Source organism: Chamaea fasciata, unplaced genomic scaffold (assembly GCF_029207755.1).
Source record: "Chamaea fasciata isolate MVZ Bird 193981 ecotype frontalis unplaced genomic scaffold, bChaFas1.0.hap1 SCAF_10, whole genome shotgun sequence".
In the NCBI taxonomy this organism is placed as follows: domain Eukaryota; kingdom Metazoa; phylum Chordata; class Aves; order Passeriformes; family Sylviidae; genus Chamaea; species Chamaea fasciata.
The window spans coordinates 6754632-6776563 of NW_027094095.1; the positions used below are offsets into that span (position 1 = coordinate 6754632).

The following is a 21932-nucleotide window of genomic DNA, read 5'->3' on the forward strand; positions in this document are numbered from 1 at the left end:
TTTAAACTGCTGCTTCTATTGCCTAACAAAATAAAAAGAGGAAGGTAGGCTCGTTAAAAATAAAAAGAACAAAAAAAAAGTGACTTTAAAGATTTTGCGTCTCATAACCATCCAAACAGTAGATTGCATCATTCCTAAAGAAAAAAACAGTGTTTTATAAAGCATGTGGTTGGAAAGGTGAGTAACCCAAACTAAGTCTTGCCAGTAAATCAGTGTTGCTGGTTTAAGTAGGCTTATTTTAACAGCAGAAAATTCTCCTCTTCCAAGAGTGCCAAATTCCTCACCAGTTGCCCCTCATCCAGTCATCTTCCCTGTGTTCCCAGTTCCATTCTCTCCTCAACTCTGAGGCAATGCCACAGTTACCACTTTTTTTTCTTTGCCTGGTGCACCCTGTATTACTGATACTTTTCCCAGCCAACCATGCAGGAATTCCCTCACAAAACCTCTGCTGTATGAAAAAAACCCCTAATAATATGCAGAACACTTTTTAACTTACTTCATTGCCAAATAATTATCTGTAGTAACGTCATCTATAAATACGAAAAACTGTAATGCTATTGACTAGATCTAAGAATAAGAGAGGGTACGTGAAACAAAACAGGGATCAACTTTAAGCTGGAAATTATCGCCTTGTGTGGTGGGTTAATCACTGCCCCCATACATACATACCCAGCCACTCTCTCAACTCACTGCGTTCAACAGGAGGGGAGAAGGAGAACAGATAAAAAAGCTCTAGAGTCAAGATCAGAACATCTGGCTGGAACCAGCTGAAACTCTGTGCACCTATCTGTGTCCCACCCCTGGCTTCTTCCTCCGGTGGACACCACTGTGCATGCCCCCCTGCTGACAAAACTTTTCCAGGGACACCCAATCCACCTCAATAAAACAATGTTCAAAAATTCACTCAGAATATCTCTTCAGCTGTTTATCTTCTACTGAGGTGAATTCAAAACCGCAGCTGGAAGCTCAGAGTTGGTCTATGTAGAAAGAGGTTTTTTGGAAATGTGTTCTGGAAATATATTCCTAATACATAAAAAAAAAACCTTTTCAAAGGTATGGACTTCTGTTCCCAACAGAAGTGGAGCAGGATGCTAAAAATCACAGTCACAAACCCAGTCAATGTCAGTAGCCATGTGGTTACTCCACCTGGGAGTAACACCAGCAGAAAACTTGAAGGTTAAAATGCAAATAATACAGCCTTGAAATCTGCCCAGTTATCTGTCCAGAGTGATAAATCACAAGGTAACAACTTTGTGAAAGCTATTGTGAATCAAATGGCATTAACCAAAGAGTTAAAGTAAACATGCCAGACTTTTATATCTCACCTCCAGCAGCTTATAGTACTCAGTATCTATTCTTAAAAAAGCACAGAGAAGCACAAAGGATTAGGGAGAAACTGCGAAGAGAAGGCTTTTAAAGGTTTGTTTCCCTCCTTTGGGAAGATTCTGTTCTGTTTTGGTTGCTGTGGTGCCCACAAGGTTATACCCAAAAACAGGAGAGTTCAGCCCAAAATGGGCTCACGCACCTGGGCTGGCTGGGACATCTCCAGATGTGCAGGCTGCTGTCAAAACAACCCAGACAAAACACACAGGAACTTCCCATTCCACCTGGGACAACTTCAGGGTCTTCTCAGTTTTGGGGCAACTTTTATTTTGTGACATTGACCTTGCTTGCTGAATGGACATTGTGATTTTTAATCAGGGAATAAAGCTCACCCAGAATATTTTTGCTTAATGTTGACTTTCACACAAGCACAAAGAAGAATAATGATATTCTCATGTTGTGCATGTTATTATATTTACTTATGCTTCTAGAAAATACCTAGAGCTATAGGCATATAAACCCTCAACCCTGAACAACCAAGATTCCTGCCCTAAAAATGGGAAAAAAGAAAAAGGTTTCAAAAGTCACCAGACTACACAATGATGCATTTTTTTACTGAACTTTATTTTCATGTTTCTAAAAAATCAGAGTTGGAGATGCCATGGATTTCTCCTTGAGACAAATTCAAATGTGACTTAAAAGTCGGACAGGGGAAAATGAGGGTCTTGCATTTTCTCTCTGAAATAATGTGATGAAAGGGGAAGAAACTGTACAACCATCATCATTCACATGGCAACAATAAATCTGATTGCAGCAGGCAAAACAAGTTCTTTAAACTTTGCATTGTTGGGGGTAATAGGAGCTGAAAAACGCATAGAAGATAATATTTCTGGCTAATTCCATGTAGCTCTGCTCTCCACATTGTCTTTCTTCCAGTGGCTGTGCCTCATCAGCCTGAACTGTTGGTTTCAGTATGTTTTCCCAGTGAGATGCAGGACATTAACTGTTCCTCCTAGTGAAACAGAAATGAGATGACAAGAAGAACATTAAAGTGATCTTTTAATTTTGTCCCTGAAGATGAAAAGTAAACACAACATGCTCATGCATGGCTTCCTGTAGAGATTCTGTAGTGCTGGAAGTCATCTGAAGAATCTCTTCAGGTGGGGAGCAGGGACTTGTTGCTATTCTAGGAAAGAATTTTGGCTCACTGTCCATAAATCAATGCAGCTCCAGCTAGAAAAAAGAATAAGATCTTCATAATAGAACAGAGGGACAGTGGAGTTGTAGACACTTAGACACACACAGAGCACTTCTTTGGTCAAATAGAACACACAAAAATAGTCTCAGCTGCATAGGATCTCAAGATGTTAATCTGAATACAGTTACAGAAAATGGCTCTCTGTCAGACTTCCTTGACAGAGACACAGAGAAAGCAAATAGATGAACTAAATGTTCCTGTCATGCCTGTGGGTTTTCAAGGAAACTTATCTTTTGTGATTTTGCATTGCTAACAGGCAATTTATACGTGTATCTATCTGACAGCAGATGCTTAATCTGACACTAAAACCAGCTTTATTTTTTCCTTTGTGATAAAATGTAACAAAGTTGTACTTGTTGTGTGCAGGCCTCTCTTTTCTCAAATCAGTTATTTTCAACGTTGCAGGTCTTCCAACTATTGGCTCATAGAGATCCTGTCCAGATTTAGCACTCCTTTTGTACTTTTGTGCTGGCTTTGAAAGGCTTTGATTTCAATGAATTGATATTAACAAACAAAAGAAGTTTAAAGAAATTCCAAACAACTTCCTGGAAGGTGCAATTCGTTACATGATTTGACAAGTATCCTGTACTTACCAAGTATCATATTCCATTAAAGCAAAAATTACTTCTACAGTGAAGTTGTGATTTCAAGTGTGTGAACCACCAGAAATAGCTTTTGATTATAAATGATCACATAATTTTGCATGGTGAGGAAGAAACAGGTATCTCAAGCACTCCATTTTTATTTGAAGCTCATTTGAGTGCCTAGGAATATACTTGTGTGCTAAAGCTGTACTTTGCAAAAATTGGCTATTTCCAACATTGCAGGTCTTCCAACTATTGGCTCATAGAGATCCTGTCCAGATTTAGCACTTCTTTTGTACTTTTGTGCTGATTTCAAAAGATAGATTTCAATGAATTGGTATTAATAAACAAAAGAAGTTTAAAAAATTCCAAACAAAAGAAGTTTAAAAAATTCCGAACAACTTCCAGGAGCAACTTCCAGGTGTAATTCATTATATGATTTGACAAGTATCCTGTACTTACCAAGTGTCATATTTCATTAAATTACAGTAAAGTTGTGGAAGATGAGGACGACATAAGTATCTCAAGCACTCCATTTTTATTTGAAGCTTAGTTGAGTGACTAGAAATATACTTGTGAGCTAAAGCTATACTTTGCTAAAATACTCTTTTTTTCAACGTTCCAGGTCTTCCAACTACTGGCTCAACCGCATCCAGTCGTTCCTCTACTGCAACGAGAACGGGCTGCTGGGGAGCTTCTCCGAGGAGACCCACACGTGCACATGCCCCAACGACCAGGTGGCCTGCCATGGGTCCCTGCCCTGCACGGTGGGGGACGGCCCCGCCTGCCTGAGCTGTGCCCCCGACAACCGCACGCGCTGTGGCAGCTGCAATGCCGGCTACATGCTGAGCCAGGGGCTGTGCAAGCCCGAGGTGGCTGACTCCACTGAGCACTACATTGGCTTCGAGACGGACCTGCAGGACCTGGAGATGAAGTATTTGCTGCAGAAGACCGACAGGAGGATCGAGGTGCACGCCATCTTCATCAGCAACGACATGCGCCTCAACAGCTGGTTCGACCCGTCGTGGCGCAAGCGGATGCTCCTGACTCTTAAGAGCAACAAGTACAAGTCCAGCCTGGTCCATATGATACTGGGCCTCTCTCTGCAGATTTGCCTGACTAAGAACAGCACCTTGGAGCCCGTCCTTGCTGTTTATATCAACCCTTTTGGGGGCAGCCACTCTGAGAGCTGGTTTATGCCTGTGAACGAAAATAATTTCCCAGACTGGGAGCGGACTAAATTGGACTTGCCCCTTCAGTGTTATAACTGGACGCTGACTCTGGGCAACAAGTGGAAGACATTTTTTGAAACTGTGCACATCTATTTGAGGAGTCGAATAAAGTCAAACGGCCCAAATGGCAATGAGAGCATCTACTACGAACCCCTGGAATTTATTGATCCCTCAAGAAATCTGGGCTACATGAAAATCAACAACATCCAAGTGTTTGGCTACAGCATGCACTTCGACCCAGAAGCGATTCGAGACTTGATCTTGCAGCTGGACTACCCCTACACTCAGGGCTCACAGGACTCAGCACTTTTGCAGCTGTTGGAGATTCGGGATCGTGTAAATAAACTCTCTCCACCCGGCCAACGTCGCCTGGACCTCTTCTCTTGCTTGCTCCGTCATAGACTCAAACTGTCTACCAGTGAAGTGGTGAGGATCCAATCTGCTTTGCAGGCCTTTAATGCCAAATTGCCAAACACAGTGGATTATGACACAACCAAATTATGTAGTTAACCATAAATGTGAAGCACAACACGAAACCTTGAAGGAGTTTTTACAGTGCTTTTGTGGAACAGTTTATGTTTGGAAGAGTAAATTTAAATTGTCTTTTCAATATCTGTCTTATATCAGTCAATACTGTTGGATGGCAATTTACACACATGAACTTGCTGACAATGAATATATTATACCTGCAGTTTTGGTTTATGAATGAAATAAATACTGACACCAGTCTAGAAGACATTCTACTTTTTACAATAAATTTCATTTGTAATTTTATATGTTCCGTGGCAATGCTTTTGTGCATTACATCCTCTAGAGGGAACATAGAAGGAGACCAATAAAATTTTGTAGCTGAACAGTTATTACAAAGAAATGCTGTGGGATTCTTTTTTCTTGCACAAAAGTAGTAACTTTGATACACTTTTGTGTGTGTTGAACTCAGGAGGGGTAGGTAAAGAGAAGAGATTGACTCCAGATTTTAAGAGAAACTGTCAGAAAATCAAAGTGATAGGATATTTTACTTTTATAATCCAGTTTATAAAGCTGACAGTGCAAGTCATTAATTAAACATTATCAATTACTGAAATTGATTAATTTTGAATGTTTGTGGATCAGAATTAGGTTCTTTGCTATTTGACACATCCAGGCAGAAAAAAAGGCACAGACAGCAGAACCTGGGACTCTCAGAAAAATTTTCTGCCTCTTGCAAGTGAACAGAAGAAATGGCTGGACTGTCAGAAATCCTTGTTAGTAAATGCAGGGTAAAGTTAAGGAAATGGATACAAAATATTTTAGTAGTACCCCCTTACATTCAGTCTGAATCTGCGTCATAGATTCAAAAGTCAATTTGTATTTTTTAAATGGGAAAGAATTACATAAAGAATGATATTTTACAGGCAAGAAGAGAAAGCAAAAAAAAACCCATTTCATTCATACACAATTTTAATTCAGCTGGACTTCAATGAAATTCACTTTATTCATTTCAATTTGTTGTATTACAGTGTCATTTGAATTTAGCCTAATCTGAGTTTAAGGCACACTCCTCACTTCCAGCAAGTCCCCAGCAGCACAGGGGAGAAAACACCTCAAAGTGAATGTAGACAAGGTTAAACAGAAGGGAAGAAACTCTTTAGAAAACCCACTGCCAAGGGAAATCTTTTCCTCAGTGATTCCTGTCTCTCCTGACTTAATAAATATTTATCCATTTTACTGTTTCTCTGCCACCCATTTGGATAATTCCTCAGACATTCTATACTAAGAAGTCACTCAGAACTAAAATTAGTGAATTATTATTATTACTATTATTATTATTATTATTATTATTATTACTACTACTACTACTATATTATTTTGATGGTGGAGGAACTAATCTGTGGATGAATTCCTGTTTGTTTTCAATTTACAGCTTTCTTTTGCTGATAATGTATCCCAGCCTCTCTTCTACGTGTCCAGATTTGGCTTGCTCGTACATTAGGAAGATATTCCCAGTTAAAATTCTCAGTATTCCTGTTTTCATCTTCTTTCTTTTGCTCTTTTGTTATGTCTTTGGCAACTATAACAACTTGAAAAATTAGATAGTTGCATTTTGCTACTCTACCTTGTGTAGTCTTTTCAAACAAGTGAAACACTGATGTTATAAAATGAACATAAAGCAAAAATAAAAGTCCTCTTCTGCTTACAGAAAGTAAAAGTTATGATGGAAGTGTGGGGCAATGATGAAGCATTTGCTTCCCTTCACTAAGAAAAAATACCAATTGTTACAGTAAATGATCTGAGGGGTTTCCCCCTCACCTTTCATCCTCCTTCTCAACATTTTTCCCCTATGACTGTTTTTTTTCTTTTTTTTTTTTTTTACATATCTTTCTCTGCCAAGATTTAAAGTCCTTCAGTATGCATAAATATGTCATTAATAGAAGATACAGATCAGAAGAAGCCCCAAAAGTGGGACAGAATTTTCTTATTACACGACACACTTGTGTTGGACTGGAGTAGTGGAAACCTCCTGTCATTACTCACCAGTTTTGTGCCAGATTTCCTAGCCCACTAATCATGGACTAGTTTTGGATTCTGGAACCTGTAGGTTCATGGAATAGAGAGAGAGACTATTTTACCAGAACTGGATTTTGTAAAGATAAATATAGGAAAAATCCCCACAAGTATATAGTGAGAAAAAAAAAAAAAAAAAAGCGTACCAGTTTATCTGGTTCTCAAAGAGGAGACAATAATATTTCCCTTTTGACATTTTTTCTATTTGGAAACTTTCTATGTCCTCAAACCAGAACCTTTTTTAGAAAAAGATGAGTCTGGATAAGTCAAATCAGCAAACAACTAGATCCACAGGAAAGTTTTGTAATGAGATATGAACCCAATGGTGGAGAAGAAAGAACCATGGCTACACTCATGTGCACTCATTTCCATCTGGGCATTGCAGATATTTGGAGCAATCAGATCCTGGTGATTTCTGCTGGCATTCACCAATGCTGTTATTTCCTGCCATCATAAACTGAAGAAAAAAAAAAAAAAAAAAAGCAAGGAAAGGATGGTAAAAGAAAATCACAGAATCATGGAAATCTAGACTTATTTGGGCTGGGAGAGACCTTAAAGCCAACCCTGCCATGGGCAGGGACACCTTCCACTAGCCCAGGTTTCTCCAAGCCCTGTCCAGCTTGGCCTTGGACACTTCCAGGGATCCAGGGACAGCCACATCTTCTCTGGGCATCCTGTGCCAGGGCCTCCTCACCCTCAAAGGGAAGGATTTCTTCCCACTATCTAATCTAAATATACACTTCTGTTTAAAGCCACTTGCCCTTGTCCTCTCACTGCCCATGCACTGTACCCATGGAATGGCACAATGACAACCTAGGACAATATTCAGAACAAATTCTAGTGACTACAGGTACAATAACCAGATAGTCATCAATTAGAACACAATCACCAGCTTGCTTTAGTGAAGGCTTCTCTGATACAAAACTCTTCTAACACTATTTTCCAAGCAAATCCAATTCAGGTCATGTCTGAAGTGTGGGAGCCAAGTTAATGTCTAGAAATTCTATTGTGGGAAGAGACTGCAGAAAGGATGGGTCCCCTTATCAGTGGCTGGGAACCAGAATTATGTTTCCCAGACTGATCTAAGTCTCTGGGTGACAAAATTTGGAATACAGAGGCTGAACGGAATCATATTAAAAACATCATGAACATGAATAAACTCTAATTTCTCTCACTGCTTGCTGAAAAAAATATAGACAGGAAGAAAATGTGTTCACATTCTAGTGGCTGAAAGTAGAGAGAGGTGTAGTCACATTCCAGGGTGTTTCTTCCCAAAATTTGAGGGAGAGCCTTTGTTTCCAAAGGTATGCATATGCTGACTGCATTTCCTGTGAAAGTGCTTATTTGGCAGACACCTCAAGTCAGCAAAGAGGCAAAAGCCAAAAAAAGTCAGTTTTCCCAGGCTGAGCAAGCACCTTGTGCAGGAAGGAGGATGCAGGAGGGGGCTACAACTGTCGGAAGGTCTTTTCTCTGAAAATGCAGCGCGCGTTCCGGGGACAAAGCAAAATGTCACAGGGAAGAAAAGTGATCCACATCCTCCTCTCTGCTGCACTGACAGCAAGCAGGTAAATGGGATATGGTGAAGGGTCAGTGTTTTACAATCCAGCAGCAACAGCAATTTTTTCCTTGGCAGGCCAGGGACAGAATCTGAGCTGCTGTGCCACAGGGTCACCCTTGGGAATGGGATCTGCCTCTGGCTGGTGCAGCCAGGGCTCCTGCCAAGGTGGTTGGAGTGCAAGGGGGAAGCCAGGGAAAAGCAGAGAGAGAAAAGCAACCAAGATCTCATTTGAGCAGGCTTTTAAACAATCAAGAGAGTCTGTATTGCCTCATTACAGCTAAAAGCAAGAGGCAAGAGATCTCCCTGGGTGTGGATGAGGTTTGGAAAAAAGGAATGTCATGGGTCCTTTTTAATGAGAGTCAGTGCTGGGAGATCTCGACACCAGAGCAAGTGCAGTGTCAGTGCTGAGGTGCAGGATTCATGGGGACCCAGCAGGCCAGTTTGTGGGACTGCAGGACTGACTTTGGGGTCTATTCACTCAGCTTCATTCCATAAGCACAAAATCTACTCCAGAAGTAGCACCTGCCTAACACTTTCTGCATACACAGACCAATGGAGCAACCCACAGCCCTGGGTCACAGTGGATAAGATGTCAGCTTGTCCACAAGGCAGAGAAGTGGATGGATTTCTGACATTAGTTTCACAAATCTGGCAGTATTGGCCACACCAGAGATGACACTGCTTTGGGAGCGAGTGCATGTGGGAGAGCAGGGTCATAAATTCTTTCTTTCCCTGCCAAACCAACAACATAAAGCTGTGAATTAGTACCAAAGAAACAGTTTTACCTCCCAGAAATGGTGGAATTTTCCTTCCCTGCAGATCACTCCTTGAATGGTAATTTGCATCTAAAAATATCAGAGTATCTTGTCAGCACACTCACATATTCCTCTGTTTTAGGGAACATTCGGTGCAACGTGCAGATATGAAAGGGAAACACAAGAAATGCGAATGTTAGTAACAATAGGTGCTGCAGGATTGCCCACCCTCTGGCCACACCTGCCTGAGGCATTGTTTGTCTGCCTATGATCTGCTCTCAGTTTAAGACATTTAAGTTAGGATGCCTTAAGTTTTAGCTGTCATGTTAAATGATTCCGTATTGCATTAGTATATAACTCTGAACTTCATATAAAGTGTTAGCAAGTTCTCCTCACAGTTTAGTCAGACAAAACAATCCTTTTCCAGCCTGAGAACCAAGGACACCATTGCAGCTCTTCAGGCCCAAAAAGTATAAACAGTGAATTGAGGAGAGCAATCTGGGAGGATGGGACTTTATAACCTGCAGCTGTAACCGGACAATTAACCCCAATATGTAAATGGACCAAAACTTACAAAAGCGTGAGCGCTTGTGACCCCTGGTCCATCTTGGGTGTAGCCTCAGCCAGGGTCTTGTACTGCCCAATGTGTTGCCTGTGAAGGCCTTTTTAATAAACACCTACTTTATTCCTTTAACTCTGTCCAGCCTCTGTTCTAGGCAGCCTCTCAAGGCATCATCAGCACACAGCAGACAGAAAATAGAGCTTAAAACCACCTGGGAGGCAGAGATAGCTTTGCTCTGAAAACAGTGCTCCCCTAAGAGTCCCTAATCCAGAGCATGACCACCTTTCAGCATATTCTAAGAGCTTTCTCTTTTTAGAAAATGGCTTTTTTTGCCAGTTCTCAGCTGACAGGTGAGAGAGAAGAGAAGGAGTAAAACAAAGTGAGGTGTGTACATATCAAACCACAATTCATTGGTGGGGAGAGAGGGGAGAACAAAGTGTCTTTGAAGAGCTTTGGGATCCCATCACAGCTGTGTAACTCCCTCCAAGAGCATTTAGGTACCACAGGGGTGACAGAAGACCAAAAATGCAAAGATCAGATACAATTGCTGAGCCATGAGTGTGACAGAAGAAAATCGACCATCACTGGTTTTGAACACACAAATTTTTGTCTTACATCTTTCCCTCACTCTCAGCAGAGAAGAAACTTCCAGCATTAAACAGAAATAGGAGAATGACAAAAGATAATTTATGGTATAAATGTGTAGAGTTTCTTTCATATGCCCTTTTCATTGGGGCCCCTCATGTCCCCCGCAGTTGTTCAGTTTTTCAGGTGGGAATTAAGGCACAACTCCTTTGCCTACAAAATTAAGGCATCTTAATATGAGAGAACTTTATGGTCATCTAAGATGTCCAAATAATTTTAAATAACCATATGTGTTGTATCATTGTAAATTTTCCAACTAAGCCTCCTTCCTCAACATCAAACAAACAAAACCAAGCCAAACCCCCTCCTCCCCAAAACAATATAGACAATTTCTACAAGATAAGGCAGTAATTCTACCATGTATCAGCTCTGTGAATTTTTAAATTTTTTAAACTGTTTTTGTACCCCTGTCTTTCTATGAATTTAATTCCTCTCTTGTTGTCCAGTGCTTAAGATTTCCCTCCCAGAATCTGTATGTCTGAAGGGACTAGTCTGACAGCTTGAGATGAGAAAGTTCTTCTTTAACAGCAGGACATCAGAGAGCATCACAGTTACCTTTTTAATGTTTAGATAAAGTTACTTGTTATAAATAAAGTTAGGATGAGGACTGTGCTGCTAAACATTTTAAAAATGCTGACTTGTCAACACAAAATAGAAAATGGAAATTCTTAGCTATGAATTTTACCTGGACTCCAAGCATTAAAGCCTCTAGTCAATCAGAATTTAGTCATAAACACGTAAAAGTACCAAGCATTTATTCTCATACATTATTTCTCAGCTTTAACAGACTCAGAGAGCAAAATGAACACATGAACTGCCCGAGATTGAAAACATTGGTGCTATTTCTAATATGCCTTTAGTAGAATGGAACACATTGATGGCATTTTTTTTTTCCTTTATTGGAAAGGCAATATTCTGTCATATTCTCTTAAAATAAATTGGAGTGACTCTATTCCTTCACTTTAACCCAGATAAATATGAATTTTTTGGTGTGAATATTTAATAAAGTAGTTGGATTCTACAGACACACACACATTTAGTCATTGAACTGCCTGGTTACTTTTTTTTCCTTAAGAGACAATTTTTAATGTCATTGGTAGAGTTGGGAAAAGCTATTCTCTAAAGAACTTGGACACACTGGGCAATAATCCCCCTGCAAGTGCAGATATTTGACTTTCAGGTTAATAGATGTCATTTCCACCTAAGCACTTGGGGAACAGGCAATTCCTGAGCAGGTGAAGTTGCTCTGTAAGCAAGGCCTTTGTCACACTGCTAAAATTAACATACATTTCGTGTGGCTGAAGCCATCCCTGACCTCATGGAGGCATCCAGCTGGTAAAACTTACAGGATCTGTAATGAAGGCTTTAAGACAGGAGCCTCTTCTATTTGCAATAAATCTCTGAAGGGCAATTTGGACATCTCATTAGCTTACACCTGTCCATTCGAAACCCAAAAGTCCAAGGTTCCCAGCCTAGATTAGATGCGTAATGTTGGGCAATATGAATGATAACCCAGAACTACTAAGGCTGACAATTCTACTGAGTCTAGATCCATTTTCTGTAAAAAATCCCCTGAAATATATGTAAGAGACAAAGAAAAAAAAGAACAAAAAATGAAAGGAAAGAAAGAGAAATAAAAATAGATATAAAAAATTAGTTATTAAAAAAAAAAAAAGAAGTAAGAAGCAATTAAGGCCCACTTTTAGCCACCGCATAGAATCATGGAATCTCCAAATGGTTTGGAATCCCACAATGGTTTGAGTTGGAAGGACCTTATAGATCATCCAGTCCCGCCCCTGCCATGGGCAGGGATACCTTCCACTAGCCCAGATTGCTCCAAGCCCTGTCCAGCCCGACCTTGGACACTTCCAGGGATCCAGGGGCAGCCACAGCTTCTCTGGGCACCCTGTGCCAGGGCCTGCCCACCCTCACAGGGAAGGGGAATTTCTTCCTAATATGTTATCTAAACCATTTTTCTGCCAGTTTGAAGCCATTTCCCCATGTCCTGTCACTCCAGCTCCTGATGAATTGTCCCTCTCCAGTTCTCTGTAGCTCCTGCAGACCCTGGCATGAGCTGTGAGGAGTCCACACAATCTCCCCTCCTCCGGGCTGAGCATTCCCAGCTCTCCCAGCCTGGCTCCAGAGGGGAGGTGCTGCAGTGCCCCCAGCAACTTCATGGCCTCCTCTGGACTTGGTCCAGCATTTCCATGTCCTCCTCATGTTGGATTCACCAGGACTGGACACAGAGCTCCAGGTGCTCTCAGCAGAGCAGAGCAGAGCAGAGCAGAGCAGAGCAGAGCAGAGCAGAGGGAATGTGCTGAGGGTGCCCTGGTCCCACTGCCCCTGGAGCAGAGCTGTGCAGAAAGGTTCCCTCATGCACTGGAATTCATCAGGGTGGGATGCAGCTGCATGTGGAGGCTACAGCACAGTCACACCTCAAGGAAATATATTTTTAACGCATTAGGAGAGAATGTAAAATCTCCTTATGAAATATGATGTTTGGATTTATAACTGAGTTTCCTCTGGTAAGTTCTGGGAAATTTCCCTAAATCAAATTAAATGCAGAGAGCTCAGCTGGCCTCATAAATCACCTGTCTAAACTAGGAATGCTTCAAGTGATGCATGTCCAAGTCAGGAAGCGTGGCAATAAATTTGATGACATGAAGTGAGCCTGTTAGGCCTGGATAAAACTGTGAATAGGCAGTTTTTATGCCTTTCCTAGACAACTACAAATGAGGCTTGCTTTTGTAAAATGCTGGATGAAGTGTCCACATGTGCAGCTACAGTCCCGTTGGATCTTATTCACAGCAGTGAAAAGTTTTCCGCTCAAAGAGTTTTGGAGGTTACTCCACCATTTGAATCTGAAAACGTTCAAATGGATATCAGGTCTTGGATATCTCCTTCTCCAGTGTCTGTGCTATGAGGCAGGAGGGAGCTAAACAGGAATGCAGTGTGATTAACACAAAGATGAGAAGGGCTTTGGAGCATCTCTCTGGTGAGGGGAGACTGTGGGAGATGGGTCTGATTAGTTTGGAGAAGAGAAAGTTTAGAGGGGATTTCATCAATCTGTAAAAATATCCCAAGGGTAGGTGCTAAGGGGATGGTGTCTCAGAGATGCCCAGTGTGACAGGTCAAGGAGTGGTGGCCGTAAACTACCCAAACACAAGTTCTATCTCAACATGAGGACCTTCATTTCATGGAGGGTGCCAGAACACTGGAACAGCTGCCCAGGGAGTCTCCCTCTCTGGAAACCTCCCAAACCCCTCTGGATGTGCCCTTGTGTCTGCAGGCAGCCCTGCCTTGGCAAGGGGCGGCACAGAGGATCTCCAGAGGTCTCCTAAGGACTCTGTGATTCTGTGAATAAAGCTCCTTCAGCTGTGAAAATTTACCACTGGGGTAAGAACAAGGCCTTCTTGCCTCTTACTAAATGTCACTAATTCAAAATGTAAAGCAAGAGTTATTGGATGAGAGACAGGCTGGGAGAGCTGGGGCTGTGAGAAGGCTCCAGGGAGACCCCAGAACCCCTCCCAGGGCCCAAAGGGGAACTCTTCCAAAGGAATTCATGGTTCGCACCTCTCCTTAGGAAACGGTTGGGAAAAAACGGCCCATTAGCATTCAAAATCTTGTTATAGACAACAGTAAAACACTCATTAAATCAAAGAATTAGTTGTCTGCCAATTGAAATTCTTACCAGAATAATCAGAGAATTGATATCGGTTCAGATCAAATTATTAGAATAAAAAGAAGGAGTAGAATACTATTACACAAAAAATAATGACAACAGCAACACAATAATAGTAATAATAATAATAATAATAAATACCAACACTAATAACAATATTTAAACCTGTTTCATGGCTTCAGGTGATAGTATGTGGTGGAAGGAACACCAAGTTATCAGCATCTCTTTTCCTTTGCTGGAGAAACAGGATATGATTTCCCACACATGCCCCATCAGCTCCTAGGGACAGGTTTGGTATTTTCATGTGTTTCCAACAACTTTACCCACTTTTCCTTCATTGGTGTGAAGGTCCCTACCATAAATGAATTCACTGCACATGATGCATTTTCTGTAAGTCGCATATTTGGGATTTGTTCTCTTTGTTGCCTCTAAATTGATTTTGTCCAGCTCCAGTTGGAGTACACAGCACAATACAGTACACACCTATATCTGACTGACATGCTAATAAAAAGAAATAAATAATAAACTGTGACAGGAATTTCATTGCTGCCCTGATCCACCCTATTAAGCCCAGAGGACGCATTAAAAGCTCAGCACAGTTTCAGGTTTTTCAGTGTGACTCTGATGGCCAAGTTTCCTTTTAGAAGGATGTTGGCTTGCCTTTGTTTTCATTTCCAGAGTGCTTCATTAAGCTTACAAATGTTTAATTAAGTTTTATTAAATGCATTAAGCTGAGAGTAAGGAGCTGCACTTTGCACACTGGGTGAAATGGACTCAGTGGAAAAAGCCCATTATCAAGAGTGATCAAGATTGATCTGCGAATGCTTTGGCCAATTTGTGACTACAGGGAGGCTGATTTTTACTTGCTGTTTATTTAAGGGAATGAATCATACAAGTAAAAAATAAATCATTGTTTTGATTAGCCATTTTTTTCTCTTTCTTTCATTATTTTTTTTTTTTTTAAATTTTCCTTGTAGCAAATGTCTATTCTCCCTTTTAGAGACAGGCTGCAGTGACTCTGCTAGGAAGAACTGATGTTTTGGCAGCTCAGGGATTTTACTTTAAGGCTGATGATACCAGATTTGTTTTAAAGTCCAGGTCTTGGAAAGCTGTCATGTAGTGAGTCTTCATTATGTGCACACAAAAAACTCGATATCCTCAAGGCTAGAAATAATTGCATATAAAATGGGAATATTGTGGGGAATAGCCTTCCAGGTGGCATGTCCCATACCAGGCTTGAACTAAAAGAAAAATCTCAAGATTTTTAAGCTGCCAATGCCATCTGATGTACAAAAGTTTCTGATAAATAAAACCTCCAGGTTTTGTGGCCAACAAAAGTCTTCTCATTGTCCTTGCCCTGGGTAAAACTGACATCTGTGGGTGAGAGTCCCTGACTGGAAAACTTAAAAACAATACACTAACTTAAATAAACATTAAATTACAATGCAGTCTCATGCTTTTAAAGCCAGATTCCAAGGATCAAAGGTTCATTGTTTTTCTTATCATTCTTACTATGTGTAATTTATGCTAATATATATTCCTGATTACTGGTGGGATTTTTTACTTGGAAGCTTACAACTAATCAAAGATCTATTCCTATCCTTGGCTGAACTTTAATTTTTGTGCTCAAGAAGCTGTATCTGCTACATCTTGGCTCCTTGAGAAGATACTTGTTTTGGAAAAGAGTAAACTCTTCACTCAATATATCCACTATTTTTGTCTTAGTTCATATATACCTTGTGCAAATTGGAACAGAACCTTTAGTTGAATTAATTATTGTATCAATCGAGCACCGAATCTGCACCAAACACAACAACTATTTAATTTGTTAATGAAACTCTATCATATCCCTGCTTTGAAAATAAACTAAGGGTGAGGAAGGAATTGCGAAAAAATAGCCCTGAAATATCCAAGGGAGAGAAGAAGGGGAGAAGGTGCTCCAGATTCCCCTGCAGAGTTTGGGGCGACTCCAGCGGGGCAGACACCCAACAGTGCAGATACTGAAAGCCTCAAGTTGTATCAGGGAGGTTTAGATATCAGGGAAAGGTTCTTCCCCAGAGGGTGCTGGACACTGCCCAGGCTCCACAGGGAATGGGAACGGCCCCAAGGCTGCCAGAGCTCCAGGAGTGTTTGGACAATGCTCTCAGGGATACACAGGGTGGGACTGTTGGGGTGTCTGTGCAGGGCCAGGGGTTGGACTGGATGCTCCTGGTGGGTCCCTTCCACCTCAGGATATTCTGTGATTCTGAGAAAACTACAATTAATCAGTAGGCCACTTTGCCAGCACACATAATTCTAGCCATAGAATCTGAGAATCATGGCATGATTTAGGCTGGGAAATACCCATTCCTGAAATCTGACTGTCAAACAAACCTGTGGATTGCTTTTTCAGTGGCAGAGAAGGGAAGGGTGGATCAGGTGAAATAACTCCATGGCCTGCTCAGAACCTCTTCACAAGGCCTGCTCTTCATGGCCTAGACTGAGAAATACTCACAGAAACTCAGGGCAGAACTTGCACTTGGCATTTTGTTGAACTCTGAGTGAAGCAGTTGTTTGCATTGCTTTTCACCATTGCTGGTAAGAAATTGTTCTCAGAGTAGGGGTGGCTTGACCAAAGCTAAATAAGAATCTATGCAGAGCTCAGCTCTTACCTTCTCCCCTGGCATCAGTGGGACTTGGTACTAAATTTAACCAGTTATATGACACATGCGTTTGTGTATCAAGACTGAAAAGCTCATTTGTCATGTAAACTTTTTTTTTTTTCCTTTTTTTTTTGTTTGTTTGTTTGTTTCTAGATGTTACAATTAATCCACACTAATCAGTAATACAGACTCTGGGGGGTCTTTTGCATTCTGCTTTGGGGACTATAAACGTTTCTGCAGCATGACATTGTTTGAAAACACAAAAACCCCACCAGTTTAGACAGTGCACCTGCACCCAAAAATTCAATAATGACGTAATTTGTAAGTTACATAAGGTAGGAGATATATGGGTTTTATACATGAAATAAGTGTATGTCTCCTATCCCGTACCTTATATCTTACATCTTGCAATTATTAAGACATTTCCAGGTATCTGACACTAGAGCTAAACAGCAGGTACTAAATCACTACTTTTTCATCCTTCTTGACTTTTTCTCAGATGTGCTTGGATGAACATTTTTAACTCCCAAAACAGTTGAGTTCTTAATCTTAGGACTATGAACACCCAGGAATTAACTGAAAGTTTCCAACAAGTTCCAAATTGTGCTGAGATCTGAAGGTGTTTGAGAGAGTCAGGATGGTTTAGAGAAACCTCTGCTTGTGAATGTTGTTGTTTTTAAAGTTGCTGCAATTGGAACAAATGCACAGAACTCCTCTGCTGCAGCTGAAGGCTGAGAGACCTGCACACCAGCACTTCCAGGCTATCACAGGCACTGAATTCAAATTCCAAGTGAGAGTCTCTCACTTTCCTCTTCCTCTGTGATTCACTGAGCACCATTTGAGCCTGCAAGTCTTGCTTGAAAGAATCTGCATTAATTACCACTCATCAGCCTTAAATACGGTGACAGCTCCTGTTGGCAGCACTGTTTATTTTGTGACCACCTTTTCAGCTCTGCTGTCAAATGGAGTTTTTTTTCTTGCTCCCAAGAAAACAGCCTTTCTCTGTGACCAGCTGCTGAGAACAAACCTCCTCTGCCACCTCAATCCTGCACATGCCATCGTTATTTCCTTGCCAGTGAAATTCTATCCTTATAAATATGGGCCAGGCTGGATTTATAGGTATCAAAGTTTAGGCTTCTCAGAGGAGAGGTGGTCTATACTGCTTTCTGGTTTTCCTCTTTATAGATATTGTGATCCATCAGTCAAAATGTTCTTAATTTTCCATGACTGTCTGTGGTTTCCCTCTCTAAAGAAATATTTCTTGTTGTGAAGGTTTGAAAATCTACTCCCTGTGAAAATCTTTTCTGATGGAGACGTTATTTATTAATTATTTTATTATTTCTTGAGTAATCTAAGTCAGTAAAAAGAGAGTTTGGAAAGCTATAAAGCAAATAATCTTCTACCACCCCTTTCTCATTAAAAAAAAAATAAATCAAACTCTCCCAATTTTCAAACAATAACACCCGAAACCTTATCAATTTAGGTGAAGAAGTGTAATTATTGCCTGAGGGGAAAAAAAGCCCCAGTCTCTGAATAAGACACCTCTGAAAGAGAATAAACAAAGATTGTTGGAGAATTAAAAGGTTTCAGAGTCTAAACAGTAGGACCCACAATCATAAACACAATTTAGTGTAAATCATTTCACTTACACAATAAAACCTGAGTCATCAAGTGAGAGACAATTTTGGGGATAAAGTGTGAGCCCTTGGCCAGCTCCAGAGGACAGAAGAAAACAAGTGGGAGATGGGGGGAAGGAAGGAAGGAAGGAAGGAAGGAAGGAAGGAAGGAAGGAAGGAAGGAAGGAAGGAAGGAAGGAAGGAAGGAAGGAAGGAAGGAAGGAGGGAAGGAGGGAAGGAGGGAAGGAGGGAGGGAAGGAAGGAAGGAAGGAAGGAAGGAAGGAAGGAAGGAAGGAAGGAAGGAAGGAAGGAAGGAAGGAAGGAAGGAAGGAAGGAAGGAAGGAAGGAAGGAAGGAGGGAAGGAGGGAAGGAGGGAAGGAGGGAAGGAAGGAAGGAGGGAAGGAAGGAAGGAAGGAAGGAAGGAAGGAAGGAAGGAAGGAAGGAAGGAAGGAAGGAAGGAAGGAAGGAGGGAGGGAGGGAGGGAGGGAGGGAGGGAGGGAAGGAAGGAAGGAAGGAAGGAAGGAAGGAAGGAAGGAAGGAAGGAAGGAAGGAAGGAAGGAAGGAAGGAAGGAAGGAAGGAAGGAAGGAAGGAAGGAAGGAAGGAAGGAAGGAAGGAAGGGATCAGAGAAAGCTCTTTAAGGCTAAACAAGGGAACATTAATTCTCTCTTCCTCTGCTCATCTGCATGGCTACAGTCACAGATGTGTGAAAACAACAGGATCAATTTTTTACATTTTGAAACCCTAAGCCTCTGTCCTAAACATGCAGTGCAAATAAGGAACACCCAGCAACTCACACTGCTTTGATGGCTACATTTTTGTTCATAAATAATGATGCAGAGATCAGAGTTACCGACCAGTCCCACTGTCAAGAGCAATTGGGACGAGGAAGGATTCTTATATGAGACCAATTACCCTTCCTTTTCCTTTTGCAGCCAGTAATGTCCAGCAGTCAGAGTACATAATTGGACACATTCTACTTTATCTAATTTTCCATCAGTTTCTCCACTTGCTTCATATTTTCAGCTGCTCTCTCCTTTGTTTTTGTCCTAAAAACATTTCACTTAGAAGTATGAGCAGAAACCCTCCCATATGTCATTGTTTGGCAGCAAAACCAGAAAAGAAAACCCATTCAGAGGGAGCAACAAGAAAGCAGTGTAAGATATCTTTATTCTGAAGTACTTTTGTTTTAATGTGCTTCTCTTGAGAAAACAGAGAATTTAATTTGGGCTTTACTACAGCACTGCATCATTACCTTCCAAACACCTCTAGAGCTTTTCCATTTCCCTGATTCTACTCTTAAACCTGGAATTAGACTGCCTTAGCCTTGAGTTCAGGTGCAGCGTGTACTTCAGTTTCCCGCAGCTGTTCTCTTCCTTTAGATAAATGTCCCATTTTTCCTTCTCTCTTTATTTATTTATTAATTTCTCAAACATCTGAGATTAAATCATCTATACTAATTCCTATTTCCACATCTGAACAGTTAGCAGAGGACTGAAGGAAGATGCCATTTGACAGCTATGTGAGTAACAGAGATGGTTAACAGAGAACAGAAATAAATCTTAGGGATGTCTTCAATTCTTTTTCATTCCACTTTGCAGAAGATTTTAAGCTCTCAAAGTCTTAACCCCCTATATAATTTTGTGAAACCTAGATTTTGCTAGGGGAGTTTTGGTTTTCATTTCGTCTTCACCACCACCAGTTATTTTTACCAGTACTATTGCAAGGACCTCATAAAACTTTCAGCGAGAAAGGCTGTCAAAACAGACAGAACTCCATGAGATATTTAGCTTTCAATGAAATGGATTTTTCTGCTGCAAACCACTTTTTCTGACTAGCCTTGGTGAATGATAACAACTGTGACGGATCTCCTGTGCGAGAAGATTTAAGAGAGTGTATCTGTCACATGTATATTCACCTTAGTAACTCCTTGTACTTGTAGTAACAAGATCTTTCTTATTCTCTCACCAGGCTCTACATCACCTGAAATGGAAGCTAGGTGTCAATGCCAAACTGGAATCAATAAAGAGCTGAAATACCTGTAGTGGTGCCAGAGGTAATGTTTCAATTAATCTTTCAGAATTAATGTCTGCTTCATTTCCAGGAAGTCCAGAGGGGTACGTAATGGACCCATTTGGTGCTATTTAAATAGGATGAGAAAGATGGTGCTTCTCTAATTTGGATTACACAACTGCAGGTGGATTTGGGTAGGAGAAACACCACCCTAAGCCAGTTTGATGGTGGGAAAGAGCAGTTAAGAGAGCAGTCCCTCTTTATTCTCTTTTGCAACCAGGGAGAAAAGCAAGGGAAAATATTGTGCTGTCTCTGTGGTACCACCAGAAGCATAAAAATTTGCTGCAAATTCAGCCTAAAAAGTAATCACTGCCCCTGGTGACTGGTGAATTTGTTGGAACTCTCCAGATGATCTGCTCTCAAGGTCGAGAATATTTGGAGTGGCATCCAGCATCCAAATCAATTGGGGAGAGGGAGAACTGTTGAAAACATCTGGATATGTCCAAGTCCATGATGGTGTCTGCAAAAGCTTGTGGCCTGTGAGCTCTGCAATCAAAGATATAATCAAATCATGGAATTCTGGAATGGTTTGGGTTGGAAAAAGCTCATCAAGTCCCACTTTCTGCCATGGGCAGGGACACCTTCCACCAGAACAGGCTGCTCCAAGCACCTTCCAGCTCTATCCTCCCTGTCCTGCAGTTGCTTTTGTAGGAGCTAGGAGATTATAAAATGGTTTTAGAGGATGGAGAGGGAGCTTTCTTGTAGCATTGTTTAAAGCACTGCTAATACTTGGTGATTTCTTCCATTGTGAGCACAGGAACGCAGCAATTGTTTGCCTGGTGCTTGATTGTGGTTTTGTCAATACAGAGCTCTCACTTGCCAACAACTAAGAAAGTATCTCATTAACTATTTTTATTCTGTGCTATCAAACATATTTGAGCCTCTCTGCTCTGCTGTTAAGCCGAGTAGCAGGAGGGCTCCTCATGACTTCATTCATTGTTTAGTAACAAAGCTCTGCAGGAGCCCAAATGAGTGGCTGAGTGTCACAAGTGGCCCCGTTGTTCCAGCACAGCCCCTTGCCACAGCAAAAACACTCCACGTGCTGCCTGCAAGCAGCACACTGGCACTGCCACTGTGCAATTCAGCCCTGGCAGCTGCTGGAGCTCAGAAATTCAATACAACCCACTGTAAAGTCACCACAAAGGAGGCAAATGGATCTGGAGTGGAAGAACTTCTCTGCAATTTCATATTGATTCATAATGAAGGCTGTTCATTAACGTCAGAACACTGTGCATTTCTTCAAGTATTTAGAGTTCATTTTTTGAGATGCTGTGTGTTTCTGAGGAAGTCACAAGTTTATTTCAGTGCTACAGCATCCCTTAGAGTCTCTCAGCCTCTCGTTGCTCTGGGCCTAAAGCCATCACAAGCAGAATGGTTGTTTTCTCAGACGTTTACATTTTAAAAACAAAAAGAAAGGAGGAACCCAGGGAAATTATTTGATATAATCTGAAAAAAAAACC

General features: G+C 41.2%; 1 protein-coding gene across 1 annotated transcript in view; it reads left to right on the plus strand.

The window, feature by feature from the left end:
• The window catches only part of BRINP3 (BMP/retinoic acid inducible neural specific 3), a 203281-nt gene extending 198031 nt beyond the window's left edge, over positions 1 to 5250 (plus strand). Inside the window, exon 8 of the mRNA XM_066192188.1 lies at positions 3791 to 5250. Coding sequence (XP_066048285.1) covers positions 3791 to 4907 — 1117 coding nt within the window. The 3' untranslated portion in view covers positions 4908 to 5250. The remainder of the gene's footprint in view (positions 1 to 3790) is intronic.
• Positions 5251 to 21932: the final 16682 nt, after the last annotated feature.